General features: G+C 40.3%; 1 protein-coding gene across 2 annotated transcripts in view; it reads right to left on the reverse strand.

Annotated features, from left to right (window-relative positions):
* Window positions 1–17,578, reverse strand: part of CNTNAP5 (contactin associated protein family member 5) — a 307,196-nt gene that overhangs the window by 105,649 nt on the left and 183,969 nt on the right. For both annotated transcript variants that reach the window (XM_030018519.1, XM_030018520.1), the window contains one exon: window positions 3,915–4,034. In XM_030018519.1, the coding sequence (XP_029874379.1) occupies window positions 3,915–4,034 (120 nt within the window). The remainder of the gene's footprint in view (window positions 1–3,914; window positions 4,035–17,578) is intronic.

Consider the following 17,578-nt stretch of genomic DNA (forward strand, 5'->3'; position numbering starts at 1 on the left):
AAATTAATAATCCCTGCACAGACCCACGCAAATCCTCATGGTATCTCTCATAGCATCCAACTACATATGATCATGGTTTGGGCACATACGCCTGGTTCACCTCCCTCATGCACGTGCATATTTGGTGTGGATTCCTCATTGTTTCTTACAATTGACGAATTTCCCTGTGCCAGTGACTTTGCTTTGTGTATAATGGGTATATAAGGTGAAGAAAACATTATGTTAATAAGGTGTTGTCTTTTTTTTTTTTTTAATCTGGTTTTGAGTTTGTTGTCTTTCACTGTCATTGAAGAGTCTCTTTATTCCTATTGTAATAAAATGCAAATGAACATCGCTTCTGTCAATGAGGCCCATTCACTTTGGGTCTTCCCAATCTAAATAGCCCTGGATTATTTACTTTCAACCTCTCTTTGTACAGACATCTTTCTATGCCTTTAATTAGGTACATTATTGTTCCTGACAACCTCCTATTTCAACAACATATTTTACTTTTACTAGAAATAAACAGCCTTCAAGATAAGATCCTTCTAAAGTACTTCACACACTCTTTCCTCTTCTTGACCAACTTAAATAATAGCATGCCATCTACAATTTTTGTCACCTTGCTTTTTCAGATACTTCTCCAGACAGTGAATAAATACATTTACCCACTCTGGTATCAGCACATATCCTGTGACACACTACTCTTAAATTTCTTGTGATGCTGAAAATTGGATTTATATTTTTTAATACTTTTTTCCTCTTTTTTTCTCCCTGCAAAATTTTCCTTCCCTTATTTCTCTCTCCCTCTTTGTCTTTGTATGATTGTCCAATTCCCTCTCAACACACACAATCACAATTCTCTGATTTCTTCAGAATTTTTATTCAGCAGTGGGCTGTTAAAGTTGACAGGCTGCAGAGAAATCACTGGGACCATAGACACAATAACTTAACTTGTAAAGTTGATACTTCCCGTATCTACATCACGTATTGGATGCCTATGACCAGATACCAACAAGTGAGAAAGCTGGTGTTAATCTGCCCTGGTTAATAACTGGCTACAAACAAGATCTTTATCTGTTCAATTAAACAGGTAAAAATTAGAAATAACTTTAAAGAAATGTAAGTGAACGTTAAGGAACAACACTGTTCTCTAAATACAATGATGCTGCTCGTTGTTGATGATCTGATTCCTTCTTTGAATTCATCCTTCACAGACTCAAGGCACTGTAATTCCCAGAAGTCATTAGCTCACTGCACCTCTAGTTTTAAGAGCACTAAATGAGTCATATCCCTGGATTTTCCATTCCACCCCCAAATTCTTCAGCCTGAACACATTTTGGGCATAAAGAGGTTACCACTTCTTGAACTGTATACAAAAAGAAGTGCCAGCCTGAGTAAAAGCAAAGCTTCATTTAGACCAGGAGCCCACCTCTGCCTTTGAGGGTGAACAGATACCCAGGGAAGCAAGGTAAGGCAAAAGGTTTTCCTGACACTCATTCCCATTTCTCAGTGATCTTTGCCTCACAGCTGCCTGAGCTGGGAGCTGCAACTAAATCTCCATGTTTAATTTCATCTTCTGAATCCATCAGACAAGATTGGGGCTTTTTCCAGCTTGTTTTTTTCCTTCTGTTGATACATTGGCCTCCTTGATGTCCTGTGGTAGTAAGTTTCAAGTTAAATTATTCATTGCATCAGGAAAAAGAAAACAAACAAACAAACAAACCCCAACAAATCCTGCTATCTAATAATGTAACTGTCCCTTAGCTCCTATATGTTGAAAAAGAATCAATCCCTATTTGTGTTCTCTATGCCACATATGATCTCAATGCTTTCCTGTGACAGTTCCCTTCACCACCTTTTTAATTTGTTTAGTCTCCCATACATGGAAGCCATCCATGCTTCTGACCATCTACATTTTCCTTTCACAGGAGTTGTGGTATGGATTTATGTCACTGAACAATAATGTTGACTTTTGTGTCTCTATTCCTTGTATGTTCCCAACATAACAACATAGAATTTCATTTTTTGACTTTCCCTGAATATTGATACTTCCAGAAGACTATGCAGAAGCATTACCTGAAAAAAGTAACAAATTCAGAATCCATCCCTGTGTACATTAAGTTGGTTTTTTCCATACTTTGCACTTAATCTATTACTGTAAATAATTTTTATCAGCATAACAGTAAGGTATGTTCCCAGAGAGAAAAGAAGCTCTTGTGATTAAGGCACCCAAACCACATTTAGATGATACAGGAACATAACCCAATTGTACCTCAAACTCTCTGGACAACTGTAAAATAGTAATTTCTTTCTGTGTCTCAGTCCTTTTATGCAATAGGAATAATAAAGATCCCTGTGACAAATGACCTTCCCCCACCTCAAATGATGCATCTAGGGGAAAAGAAGTAATACGAAAAAGTTTTCCAGGCTAAGACATTCTGTCAGTTTTCCCCACCTCCACTTTTCTCGTAACCAAAACAAAATAAGTATGTCAGCAAGTTCATTACAGCTAGAGAGAAAATCAGGTATATGCCTCTGGATTTCTGCCAGCTAAAATTTATTTGAGGAAAGCAGATGCTTTCTGCAAGGAGTTTGTCAAAAATCTTACTTTTTCGGCAGAGATAAAAAACACTGACAATGTTTTGATCACACGTATTTATATGGTAAATAATAAAAATGAGCACATTTCCCATACTGGAGATCAAGGAAGGATATTCAGACGGAAAGGTGAAATTCTAGTTTCAATTCTTACGAGATTCCACAACATTGAAAGAGACACATCTTATTAAATATTTGTTACACTTGAATAAAAAACATACTTAATAATTAACAGGTGTGCATTTAATTAACATAATGATTGCCCAATTAAATCAAAATGAAAATTTAATTTGAGACACTTTAAGTACAAGGAGATTAAGGATAAAATACGAATACCCTGAGTCCTTAGTTTTCAGGACTGAGTGTGGAGGTGGTATGTGGCAAAGTAGCTCAACCAGAATTAGCAATTTAGAAGGGATAATAAAATATTCTTTCATCTGCACCTGGCCACAGGAAGGAAAAAATGCCAAACAGGAGACAGTCTAGGAAATTTCCTTTCCATTTCTAAAATAAAAAAGCAGAAAGGTGGCTCTACCATCTACCCCAATCCACAACACGGGCTACGTAATTTTTTTCTCATACCCTTGGCATGACAGTCCTATAGACAAAATAGGACCTACTTAAAGGGGAGAATTTGCCAAACAGGTATATTTGTTTGAAACACTTTTTATTTTAAAACTACAGAACTATAAGTCTGAGAAGTCTCAACAAACAGGTCACCTTGCCAGGCTCTTGCTCCTCTACCTGTCTCTTTGGTGTCCCTCCTCCTAAGAACATCATGCCTTCTCCTCCACACAGATGCCTAGGACAATCAGGGGTTTTATCTTCTGGGACACCAAAGGCAGCACACTCATATGAGGGACAGTATTCCTGCTTAAGTCAGACTGGAAGGGTTTACAGCTAGCTCAGTGCAAGGAGTTTAATAATTCTTCCCAGATCTACTGTTCTAGTAAAGCAGAGAAACCATTCACAGTTACAAAAGAAGGTCTGAATTCTAAGTTTCTACATCTTTAGTAAAAAGTACAAACATCTCATTAAAAGTTATGATATGAAAAATACATCAGCAGTGCCCTTTAAAAGGTGCAAGTACCATTGTAAACACCACTTAGCAACAGTATAAGGTGAGTCCTTCAAACTTAAAGTTTAAAAATTGCTTTTACATGGATCCTATTTAAGGAAACACCTCAGAGCTGAACCTCAGTAACTACCAGTTCTCTTCTTTTTCCCACTACTGAGACACCCATGACTGTGGTGTCTTCTTAGTAGTACAATGAAAGACATACCAACAACATTAGAGGCAACATAAAGTACCAAAGACAAGGTTAGATCATTACCTGTTATATTGCAAAAAACACGGAGTGGTCCAAGTGGTCCACTTCCATCAGAATCGATGTAGAAGAAACCTGATGTCTTCCCTTGGTGTCGGTAAGCCTCACAAGATTTTTCATAGATAGCTTAAAAAGAGAGAGAAAGAGATCGTATCATATAAACAAGGAGAAAACAGAAAGACACATTTTATACATGGGCACTGCTTTAATCATTGTCATAATATAAACTGTTGGTTCACTGCTGATTAGCATGTGAAAGAGTTTACTGCATTTGGACCTAAGTCCATGCCCAGAATTAGGCATGTATTTAACTACTTCCTTGAACTTAATATATTCTGGCTTTAAAGATACAGGTATTGGCCTTATTTTGGATTAAAGTATGTAAAGACTTAAGTAAATGGATATGAACTTTCAAACGCACCACCATCTAGTTATGGAGTGATACATACATGCATCCGCATAATGATATTTCAAAGACAGACATACATACACACGTGTACACGATTTACTACCTAGGCATGCACTCAAGCCTTGTCAATACCAAAGACAGGTATTTTTGTCAGTCTTCAGCTTCCCTGAAGGATATTGTTAACAGGTAACTACAAGGCCCTACCACTGTCTACTGCACAAGTGAAAACAAGCCATTGTTCCTTAGCAGAAAAGGTCAAGGTCAGATATGGTCTCCATCCTGGGTGACAATTTTATGCTTTAGACCTTTTTTTTATACAACCAACTCTTCCTCTCTGCTTATCAATATTCTTCTTTTGGAGGATTAGTACCCATGAAAGTGCCAAGTGGTTAATAAAACAAGCACAGCAGGTCACCAAGAACAAGAACAGGAGGAAAAACTCCCACAGGTCAGCGCAATTCCTTGTAGTTGAGGCATGTTTTCAGGCAAGATATCATAACTTCACATGGGGCAAAGAGAAAACCTCTCCAGAGAGGCAGTTGTGAGGTATCAGAGAGTCACATGTATGATCCTGGATCTTGAACAACAGTAACCTTAAATCTCATTGCAGGAGGATCGATTTTTTTTCCACCTACTTAAACACTTACCTGATTATACTGACAAGGTTATGCTCTGTAACAGCTTATGACTGTTCAACTAATTGTCAGCAAATACAATAAAAAACACAGATTGACTTAGCAGATAGACCAAGACTTCCTTTTTTCTTCCTATGAGATGAAGTTATTTGGAAGACACAGTAACAGAAATGCAAGCAAACAGAATTACCCCTAATCTTCAAGTAAGCTTTTGGGTGCTCCCAGTAGCCAAACACACAGAAATATACTTGGACATCATCTTTGGCTGCTGCAAGTTCAAATCTATCTTTTTCTTACCTCTTAATTTTAAGAGCACATTTAGCTACTATTTGCACATTCGTACATGATTATACAGTAAACGCTGGACATACACAGATTGGGATATACTCAGGGGAACTTATGAATAACTCATTTGTTAGCCACTACAAATCTTTTTTCCAAGTTTCCCACTCTTCAGGCAGCAGAGCAGTACAGTTAAACCTGATATGTCATAATATCTGCCGTGTCGAGGTTGTAAATAAAATTGCAAAGTTCCCAGTACCTTTCATCTGGAAAGAACTCAAGGAGATTTACAGACCAACTGCAGGGAGAGCACTTCTCACCCCTTCTGAAACGTGGTCCCAGCCTCTCCCACAGAAGGCAGCAATTGCTCTGCACCAGCAGGAATAATGCCTCATTCCCACTTCTGTGCACACATGGACTCACATCCTTCCTTTCTCCTCATTCCCTAAAAATGGTTTCTCTAATGAAACAAATTTCAGAAAGACTTAAATAGCCAGCCTGAAGTAGCCTCATCTGACTACTACTCTGAAGAATGCTATAAGATAGGTCATTACTCAGTTTTTAATGAAAATTGGACATTTCTTCACTTCTGGCAACAAAATAGAATCACAGTTCTAGGGGCTCCCATCCCAAACTTGCTATGAATTAAGAGTCTTGCCAGTCAGTCACTTGTACCACTTGTTGAAATATGCTTTCCCCTTGTATGTTTCTCTCTTGACCAGGTATCTTTAGCAGGCAGAACATCACTAAGTGCTAAATATGCACAGCATTATCCTTCCTGGAGTTAAGAAGCTGCTTAAGGTACTCAGCACCTGGTGAGACAGTACTTTAATTAGTATCCATCCTATAATAAACAGAATTAAGAAAGCTTCTTCCTGACAGTCATTAGCCTGATGTAGAAAGCACTGTAGGAGTCCAGAAGATCTCTAAATTCCCTCTATGATAGTTGGCCAAGACTATATGTTAAATGCAAATAAAATAAAATCCCCAAACCAGAACCCATTTTTCCACTATTCACAACCTGAGGGGCCAACAGAGAGTCCCTCAGTCGCCAAAGTGCTGACAAAAGCAACTAGGATATGGAGGGTCAGGAGAGAGACCATAACAGGCAATTAAGTAAGCAATCAAGGAATCATGGTTTGATCAATTTGCAAAGTTTTCAAACTGCAGTTTACTTAGTGAATTTGCTGTCATCATCATTACAGGACACTTTATCTTGCCTCATTAGGGAATATGCCAATTGCTTCCCCTGAATTGTTTGCTGAGTAGTTTTTTAGACAAAGGATGGTGCAAGGGGCAGAGACATAAAACTAATATGTTGTCAGTGAACTGGCACAGCTAGAAACTCATTCTTCATCACAAACTTTTTCTTACTAAGTGTTTTGCTTCTTCTTGACTGTCATTTTGGCTGGAGCCCAGACATACTTTTTTCAAATTAATAAGGAAAGATATGAAGATTCAGCCATTAATAATGTGGGCATATGCAAACAGAGATGATCTCCTCACCTTGAGATGGCCCCTTTGTCAGTGTAACTTTGGAAAGAAAAGGCTGTATAGATCTAGAAATCACACTAGGGGTGCTCAACTGGTGTAAATCTGAAAGGATGCACAAGCTTCAGTGAAACTACAGTTATGTCTGCCAGGAGAAAATCCATCCTGGTAGGTTTTCCTTCTGGTTATATGAGAATTCCAGCAGTAAATACTAGGGAGTAGCAGAAGAAGTCAGAAAAGGCTATGAACCTCGAGCTCTAGCACATAAAACATATTCTAACTATCATGACTTAGAGAAAAGCTGTTTTGGTGGACAGTTTATTTTGTAGCTGTACACTCAAAGTTTCACAGGTCTGTATCTTAAGCATTTGGTACTGCATACTTCTAGAGTGGATGGGCCATTGATTTTAGTTCTCTATTTTGCTATTTTATGCTGTATAATGCATCAAGGATAAAATAGTATTTGTTTTCCAGTCACTGGCAGATACCCCCACAGACATTTCAAGTGCACCATCCATTCCAAACTCGCTCAATGTCATTGCAGGCTGAGCCAATCGCTTGTTTCAGAATAAAGTTACACAATTCCATTTGCTGAAAAAGGCCCTATTACTCCAGTGACAACAACTTGAAGCTGTCTTTATAGTTCAATGAAAGACAAGATCACTTTGCACTCATTCTTCTCTTTATGCAATCAGAAATATCATACAAGAGTAAAAACCAGACGAACAGTCAACTGTGACTGTAAAGACCCCAGAGCCTTAACTCTGAAAACTGCCTTCATATTTATTTTCTGTTTTGTGCCAGGCTTCTCTGATGTATATAGAGATGTGGTCGTTTTGGGAACAGTAGGAAACCATTATTGTAGTTGTCATTAAAGAGTCACCAACCATTTATGCATGTAATAGGGCCTCACTTTCAAAAAGCAAGCAGCAAGTGTAATCATGAAACTGTTGATGAATGCATACATTTTAATGTCAACCAACGTTTGCAGTAATTACACCTTTTTAATAAAGGAGAGGTATTCATCAGTTCATTCAGAGTAGAACCCATCAACAATTTTCAAGCATTATTTTTAAATTAAAAAAAAAATCACAAACAAAACCCAGTGATTTTGTTCCTTTCTGTGAAGCATTTTAACAGTGTTTATACTTTCAATTCTTTGAGTTTGTTTTCAAATTTTAAAACGTTCACCAAAATGAGACTAAAACAACAAAAATAATGTTCTTTATAGGCTGCTCATGCAAAGCTTGTTTTCTCTTTAAAATGCTTAATCAAGCACTTTTTTGAAAACATAATTTCAAAAATGAAACCTCCAAGTTGTCTTTTGTCTCAAAGAAAGAAGATCAGTTTTCCTTCTCCCACCCTCCCACACTTTTTTTGGACTAATTTTGACTTATACCAGCCATTGAAGATAAAATGATAGTTTCCAGCAACATTTGTTTCACTGAGTCAGAACTACTGAAAATCACCGTTTATGACTTTCACCCCCTGCTGTGTTTCCTCAGGCCCTTTTGGGAACAAGCTGCACTGCCATGCAGCAATAGCACTGCAGTTCCTGCCACCGAATTCCCACAGGCATTCAGGATGAAGCTGTTTGCTTCATGGAGTTGCATCACGCTAGTGCTCGATGGAAAGAGATGTCAACAGCGTGCGTGAACCCATGCTACCCCCCTGCAAGTATGGCTTGAACCTCAGTCAGGTATGGCAGGTAAAAACATTAGGGTAAACTACAGCTCAAGGCAAATAACGAAGTGTGAAAGTGTCACAGGGGCAGAGTTTGGCTGATGGGCTATTGCTGGTAACAGTGGCTATTCCAGGAAAACAAAAGAAGAAACAGCTTGACTCCAAAGTCCCAAATTTAGTAAGGGTAACCAGACATCAGAAATATCTGTTTTACTTGGTCACAAAGAGACTGGATGTCTTTTATTGCCTTTTATTTTTTTTCCTTTTTTTTCCCCCTAAATTACTTATACGCTATAACATTGGACCCTGTGCTGACATTTTTGCAGTGCTCTTTAAGGAACTTTTTTAAAGGCTACTGCTGTGTTTCACAAAGAAATTTAAAATCCTCCCAGAGTTAGCTACTGAAACTGATGCAGCCTGAGAGCCCCATTTTTTATACCAAGAGCTGTTTCCCTAAGTACTATATGTGCTCTTGCCTTCCCGCTAGGATAAGCTGTGCTGATGGTGTTCAGGCATGCACAATACTGACAGAGTTCAAGATATCTATCTCCCAACCCCTTATAATCCTCCGTGAAACACATATACCCAATTTCTCCCCCAGGTATCTCTTTCAGACTTAAGTATCTCAAATTAAACTAGCTTTTCAGATCAACAGCTCATCCCATCAGAGCATTCATTTTGAACACTGCTTTACTCACTGATCACGAGGGCCATCTTTTCCTTTAGTTCTCACTTCTCATCTTCCCAGGTGCTTAAGAAATGGTTTGTCAAACTTTGATCAGCACTTATAAAATAAACACTTTATCCCCAGTCAGATCAAAGTCACCCAATTCTACATGTTCTCTTGTATCTCCGGGGATATAAAGATTTATAAGCTCAAAAATCAAAATTATGGATCTGAAGCATACACATTCCATATTTTTTCAAGCCACACACACTACAGCCCTACAGAAGCATCCTAGCAAAACTATAAATACGCACTTTGACTGATCAAGTTTCAAGCTATAGATCCATGATTCAGACTTCAGTGCCAGAAAGTCATGAAGAGATTTTAATGTCATTATAACAACCTATTTTGACCTTTTGTGTAAAATCAGCTATGGAATTTCATTTTCTAATTCCTGCACCAAGAACCTTGTGGCTGGTCAGCCAGAGCACATACAGTAGCTCTCTGCACCCCACAGTCAGGGCCAAGAGGGTGGGGGTCCCTCTTAGCTTGGCTCTGCAACTGAAACTTCAGCCTTGATTCAATATGCTGCGAGAGCCTGACGGGTTTTAAATATGAACAATTTCATCACTGTTCAGCTCTCTGAAGTATCTTGAACCTGTTAATCCAACTGTTTTAATTACAGTCCTTAAACCAGAAGAGATTGTACCCCTGCTGTAGCTGAAATCTTTATCAGCACATGGCTGAGCACAAACATTTGCAAGGTCAAACTTCCATCGTTTCCAATAAAACATCTTTTTATTCAGTTTTTCACTGATACCTGTTACTACAGTGACATTTGGCTTCCAATCTTACTTTTGCCCTAACCAGCTCACCTGCAGTCTCCACGATAGCCTTCACTAAGCACAGGCTTACTGTTCCATTGTGGAGCTCCCCGGCAGATAAGCCTTTAGCTGGCCTCAGCTTTCCCGAGGACTCAAGAACTCTGTTTCCTTTGCCCCCATGTTGTTAACTTATAAAACCTCTCCTCCCTCTCAGACCACTTGAATTTCATGTTTCACCTCCACTTCCATTTCAGCTAAAAAAAACCAAAAAAAAAAACAAACCAAAAAAACCCAAAACCCCAAGACTGTTCTTTGTGCAAAGAACTGAACTTCTGCAAGTAATCCCCAGGGAGCAACATATTTAAAGTCCCCTCTCTTCAATGGACGAATGAACTTGTTATTCACCCAGTGAGATGCACCCCCTACCCATATTTAAAATAGTGCAGGCTGTTGGACTTAATGCAAAGGTTACAGTATCCAGACTTCAGTTTTACTACTGGGAGACCAGGCAAAGTAAACCTCTCTCCCCGCCACCCAGTAGTACATTACTGGCACAGATAAAACCAAAGGCGTAAATTCCAAATCAAAAGCAATTTGTTAGGTTGTGGTTTTTTATCAGAGGAATCTGACCTTTTCAAATTTAATGGACACCAAGATAATTTTCCTCAAAAAATAAAATTAATTAAATGTAAACCTTAAAATTTCCCAATATTTCTTTCTTACTGTACTGCCAATTACTTTGGAAATTGATCACACGCATTTCATTGCAAATACTGTGAGCTGGAGATTCAGATTTTCAGCTGTACTAGTTGTGATTACCAAAATGAATCCTGTAGTATTGCTGTTTCTAGATTAGATTCTCATAATCTAATAAAAGTAGCTGATAATTTTCAATTTCTCAGAGGGAGATAACAATTTATGGTGATATAATAAATAAAATATATTAAAGAGACCTAAAGAACTTTAAATCTTGATTTCATAGGGAGGTGTTGACATCGTCCACTCCTCAGCTAAAATTCAGCAGCAGATGCATGTTGCTTTTACCACTTCTAACAATTGCACAGTCATGAAAAATTGTAGGCAGAATACTTATTGCCAGGTCATTTGGAACTCATTTAATTGTTTCATAATTCTCTACATCTTAGATGCAAAGAGTAATAATAATTCCTATAATAATTATTATTATTATTGTATTCTGAGGTGAAAAGTTAAGTACTGGTTAGACTGGAAAGGCCAGTAAAAGCTGGGGATTCAGTTTGTATCTGCAACCAGGCCTGGACTGACCTTGGACAAATTGATAGGCGCAAATGCCAACACAGACCGAATTAAGCATTCTCACCAAAACGCTCAGAGCTCCTGGAAGCAGACTGGAGATGACTCTTTCACCCTCTGCTTGTTATACCTCAGGCCTGACAGATTTGTTCTTACAGGCTCAGAGTAATGAGTGTTCAATCAAGGGTTTTCCTAAATAACAAATAAAGCAACATGCAATGGGAGGTTTCTTCTCATTCCAACAGCAGAGGGATTAGTACAGGCAATGAACTCTGGGAATGATTGTCATTCTCACCCTTATAATACAATTGTCTTGTTAAATGCCAGAAAATGAAATCTGTACTCTCAAAAACCGGATTTTGACAGCTCTGCTATTGACAGACTAATGCAGTCTCCGCTGTGATGTGCCTGGATGACAGAAGGCTTATTTTCCCTTTTTAAAATATGTATTTACTCATCTGATAAATAATGTGTTATTTCCATAGATACCTTTAAAATTACTTTTACCACAATGTGACCTAAATGGATGTTCGGGAGGGATCCTTCCATTACTCTTAGGGATTAGACAATTTCCTACAGTTCAAACTAAGGCTCCCCCCAGCCGAGATACGAAAGGTCACGTCAGCCCGTCCTCCCCTGTCGCTTCCCTGCTGAGGTTTGAAGGCGGCTGTGTCAGTCACGTACCCCAGCAGCCCCTGCCCAGTCCTGGTGCAGGGTGACCTGCAAGTCCTGCTGCTGCAAGAAAGCAATCAGGGAGACCTACACCACTTTTAAGAGCAATGTTGGAGGGAAAGGAGAAATCAAAGACTTGAAGAACACCATGCAAAGCACGGTATTTCAGCCTTGCTCTTGAAAGTACGGGCGTCCCTGTGGTGATGGTCGCACGTGACACAAGCAGGCTTCAAAAGGGATTGAGTTAGTCCACCACATACTCTGTTCTGCAGTAAAATCCCAAAGTGGAATATTCTCTGTGTTATCTATAAGGAAATGTCAGGCAAAAGAAAAAACTTTTTTTAAATGAACACCACTGAGAAATGAAGATGTACAATTTACAGGTATACAAACTGAAGGGGAAGCATTAGTAAGACGGTAACTTATCACAAAATAAACAATGAAAATTCATATGCCAGAAGCATGGTGTGAACAAAAATATGCAGGAACACCAAGTACACTACTGAAGGCTTGATATTTATGTTAAACGTGTTTTGTTTAGTCAAAGAACACCAATGTGTTCAAATACACATGGAAAAAACCTATTCCAAGAATCTCAGACAGGAAAACTGGCTATTTAGGGCATGCAAATTACATGACCAGACTCACTGTTAGGCAACTGGCAGGCTGAAACTCTCTGAACCTCGTTTGCCCAGCCAGCAAAATGTATGCATCTCCCTAACCTGGAAAACAGGAGAATTACCACATCCATGGCTGGTGCTTTAAGATACAGCTTCAGTACTGCTAATGATCTGGCTGAAGCTATATTAAGCTTTTCGGATCAAAAATGATATATACGGTAAGCATATTAATAATAAAAAATACATTTTCAAAGCCTGAAGTTATGTTAAGTTTATGTCATATCAATGACTATATGACATTTCCATTATTGGATGGATCTTTCCTCCAGCAATTACCTAGGCCAATAAGACACATGCCTGTATGTGCAAGATAGATCACACACCAAAGCAAATATCCAGAATTAAATTACATTCTGTTAATTATCACCTTGCAAAGCTTTGAGACATGTTGACATCCCCAGAACATGAAGAATAAAACCATTATTTTTTATTTCTTATCATCTTTTATATCAATGTTCAGCACTCTTTGGAATAAAAAAATACACCCAAGACTAAAGGCCATCCGAAAACTATCATATATAAAAATAATAGAAATACAGAAGGGGAAGATGAGGCTTTCTAAGGGACTAACATAACTCATAGAAAGAGGAGATTACTAATCATTACCTTGCAATAAAGTTATAACATTCTGTGTCTCAGGGCCATTTTACACTGGTCTACTGCTTTCACTACCACATGATAGTTACAAGGAGAATTAATAGTATGAGAGAGATGACTATGCAGGTTTTAAACTATGACCTTTCAAATAAAAATATTTTGTGTGTGTGTATATATACATATATATATATATAAAAAATACACATCTGAAATTCTTCTCCCTCTGTTTCTCTCTCTATATACACCTATAATTCTGATCTAGCTTCAGGTGCTTACTGTATGTCTAAGCTAAGACAGCCTCCCTCTACAGATGACAGATGTCTTCAAGGCACTGGTTGAGAAAGTCCCTTGGGAGACAGTCCTGCAGGGCAAAGGGGTCCAGGAGGGATGGACATTCCTTTTAGAAGGAAATCTTAATGGCTCAGGACCAGGCTATTCCCATGTGCCGCAAGTCAAACCGCCGAGGAAAACGACCGGCCTGGCTGAACGGGGAGCTTTTGCTAGGACTCAAGAAAGGAAGGAGAGTTTATCATCTCTGGAGGAAAGAGCGGGCAACTTAGGAGGAGTACAGGGATCTTGTTAGATCATACAGAGAGAAAATTAGAAAGGCAAAAGCTCAGCTAGAACTAAATCTGGCCACTATCGTAAGGGACAACAAAAAATGTTTTTACAAGTATGTTAACATTAAAAAGAATCCCAAGGACAATATCTTTCCTTTAATGGATACAGAAGGGAACGTAGCAACCAGTGAAGAGGAAAAGGCCGAGGTACTTAATGCCTTCTTTGCCTCAGTCTTTAATAGTGAGTCCAGTTATCCCCAGGGTACTCCACCCCTTGAGCTGGAAGGTAAGGATGAAGAGCATAACATACCCCCCTTAATCCAGGAGGAAATAGTTAGGGACCTACTACGCCATCTGGACACTCAGAAATCTATGGGACCTGATGGGATCCATCCAAGAGTACTGAGGGAACTGGCAGACGTCCTTGCCAAGCCACTCTCTATCATCTATCAGCATTCCTGGTCAACAGGGGAGGTCCCAGAGGACTGGAGGCTTGCCAATGTGACTCCCATTTATAAGAAGGGTCGGAAGGAGGATCCGGGGAACTACAGGCCTGTCAGCCTCACCTCGGTACCAAGGAAGATTATGGAATGGTTTGTCTTGAGTAGACTCACATGGCAAGTCCAGGATAAGAAGGGGATCAGGCCCAGTCAGCTTGGGTTTAAGAAAGGCAGGTCCTGCTTGACCAACCTGATCTCCTTCTATGACCAGGTGACCCGCCTAGTGGATGAGGGAAAGGCTGTGGATGTTATCTTCCTTGACTTCACTAAGGCCTTTGACATTGTCTCTCATGGCATACTCCTTGAGAGACTGGCGTCTCATGGCCTGGATAAGTGCACTCTTCACTGGGTGAAAAACTGGCTGGATGGCCAGGCCCAGAGGGTTGTGGTGAATGGGGTGAAATCCAGGTGGCAGCGGGTCACAAGTGGTGTTCCCCAGGGCTCAGTGTCGGGCCCTGTTCTGTTTAATATCTTTATCGATGATTTGGATGAGGGGATTGAGTGCACCCTCAGCAAGTTTGCAGACGATACCAAGTTGGGAGGCAGGGTCGATCTGCTTGAGGGTAGGGAGGCTCTACAAAGAGATCTGGACAGGCTGGATCGATGGGCTGAGGCCAATTGTATGAGGTTCAACAAGGCCAAGTGCCGGGTCCTGCACTTCGGTCACAACAACCCCATGCAGTGCTACAGGCTTGGGGAAGAGTGGCTGGAAAACTGCCTGGCAGAGAAAGACCTGGGGGTGATGGTTGACAGCCGGCTCAATATGAGCCAGCAGTGTGCCCAGGTGGCCAAGAAGGCCAACGGCATCCTGGGCTGTAACAGAAATAGTGTGGCCAGCAGGAGCAGGGAGGTGATTGTTCCCCTGTACTCGGCACTGGTGAGGCCGCACCTCGAGTCCTGTGTTCAGTTTTGGGCCCCTCACTACAGGAAAGACATTGAGGTGCTGGAGCGTGTCCAGAGAAGGGCAGCCAAGTTGGTGAGGGGCCTGGAGCACAAGTCTTATGAGGAGCGGCTGAGGGAACTGGGACTGTTCAGTCTAGAGAAGAGGAGGCTGAGGGGAGACCTTATCGCTCTCTACAACTACCTGAGAGGGGGTTGTAGTGAGGTGGGTGTTGGTCTCTTCTGTCAGGTGGCTGGAGATAGGACAAGAGGAAATGGCCTCAAGTTGAGGCAAGGGAGATTTAGGTTAGATATTAGGAAAAATTTCTTTACTGAGAGGGTTGTCAAACATTGGAATGGGCTGCCCAGGGAAGTGTTTGAGTCACCATCCCTGGAGGTATTCAAAAAGCGAGTGGACGGGGTACTTCAGGACATGGTTTAGTGGGCATGGTTGATGGTTGGACTCAATGATCTTGAAGGTCTTTTCCAACCTAAATGATTCTATGATTCTATGACAGACACTAGCATGCTTCAGGGGTGGTCCATGAACTTACCGTGGACACCCTATCTCACAGTGAGATTAGTCAAGTTCTGAAAATAGCTCACACTGTTGGAGAGAGAAAGAGAGAGAGACCAGACCACTATCTTAGATTAGGTGTCACAGTATCAGACAGCAAAAAATAGATGAGCTGAGTCTGACCCAGGCCTTTTTCCCAAGCTGTGTACCAATATCAATGTTTCTACCTAAAAGAGGAAAACAGAAAACAAACATTACAGTATTATCTATTTTGCTATGGTTCACACGTGATTACATAAAGGATCCTCTCCTATCTATCTAGATTATATCAGACTACTCCAATACCTCATGGATCAGTAGGCTACGCACCACACTGTAGAAATGGGGAAAGTATCTATTGTTAGAAAGGCTTCAGCTGAGCTAATCTTCAACCTATTTAAATGCAAGCTGTGTGAAGCACATTTAAAAGATAAACCAAGAAGCAAAACCATGCATTTTACAGACTCAGAATAAGATTGTATCCTCAAAGCACTGTCTTAGCTACAGATCAGCTCAAGTAGCAGTAAGCAAACAGTAGTTTCAAAGGAAAGAATCCATACCATTTCAGTAGACGATATAGATCATACACTTTCTAATATACGTGCAAATTGGATCTTATTCCCAACAGAGGTAGAGAAACTAAGGCACAACAAAACTCATATACGAGCAAATGTAACTCACCTACTATTGGCTTAATATCCTATAGGGTTATTCCATGACTCCTAGTTTCCCCAAACTGCAGGCAGTGAAATGGGTACCCGGGGACAGTCAGCACAAGTTCTACATTTCCCATCAAATTGCATGTCCATATGCATTTGTGACAGCAAGGCACTACCACATGCTTTAGAGTTTCACAGCTACAGATAGTCCAGAGATGAAAACACAACTGCTAATCAGTGCTGTGACTAGCTGTGCTAGTTTTGGCTCGGATAGAGTTGATTTTCTTCATAGTAGCTAGGATGGGGCTATGTTTTGGATTTGTGCTGAAAACAGTGTTGATAATGCCGAGATGTTTTTGATACTGCTGACCAGTGCTTACACAGAGCCAAGGCCTTTTCTGCTTCTCACCCCAGCCCACCAGCGAGCAGGCTGGGGGGGCACAAGGAGTTGGGAAGGGACACAGCTGGGACAGCTGACCCCAATTGACCCAAGGGATATCCCAGACCATGTGACAACATGTTCAGCATATAAAGCTGGGGGAAGGAGGAGGAAGGGGGGACATTTGGAGTGATGGTGTTTGTCTTCCCAAGTAACCGTTACGTGTGATGGAGCCCTGCTTTCCTGGAGATGGCTGAATACCTGCCTGCTGGTGGGAAGTAGTGAATGAATTCCTTGTTTTGCTTTGTTTGCACATGTGGCTTTTGCTTTACCTATTAAACTGTCATTATCTCAACCCATGAGTTTTCTCACTTTCACCCTTCTGATTCTCTCCCCCATCCCACCAGGTGGAAGTGAGTGAGCAGCTGTGTGGTGCTTAGCTGCCAGCTGGGGTTAAACCACAACCCTAGTCAATAAGATGTGAATTGCGTTGGAAGCTGGAATGATGAGAGGTAGATCCAAATCCTCTTTCCCTATTGGAAGGAAAAAAAACAAACCAAAACCCCCCAAAAGATTTGAAAGGTATTGATAATATTCCACGTGGCAGCTTGTGAAGGAGGATTAACCATTACTAAACAGAGAAATGGACTTGTACAGCAGGCAGTAAGCTATGCAAGAAAGAAACAACCTGTTCAGAAAACATTCAAACTCTTCCCATGTTACTGAAACTCAGAAAACACCAATGGGTTTTAGCACTATTTTACTTGTATTTACAGCTATGTTCAGAGACGAGGAGAACAGAAGCAGGACCAGATGAGACTTCATAGTGAAACTTGTCTACCACAGAATAGCTATTTAACAGGACATGACCCTACACCCTTTCAGTGGTGGACCCTCATCTGGATCAGGTAGATTGCCACACCTC

Source organism: Aquila chrysaetos, chromosome 6 (assembly GCF_900496995.4).
Source record: "Aquila chrysaetos chrysaetos chromosome 6, bAquChr1.4, whole genome shotgun sequence".
In the NCBI taxonomy this organism is placed as follows: domain Eukaryota; kingdom Metazoa; phylum Chordata; class Aves; order Accipitriformes; family Accipitridae; genus Aquila; species Aquila chrysaetos.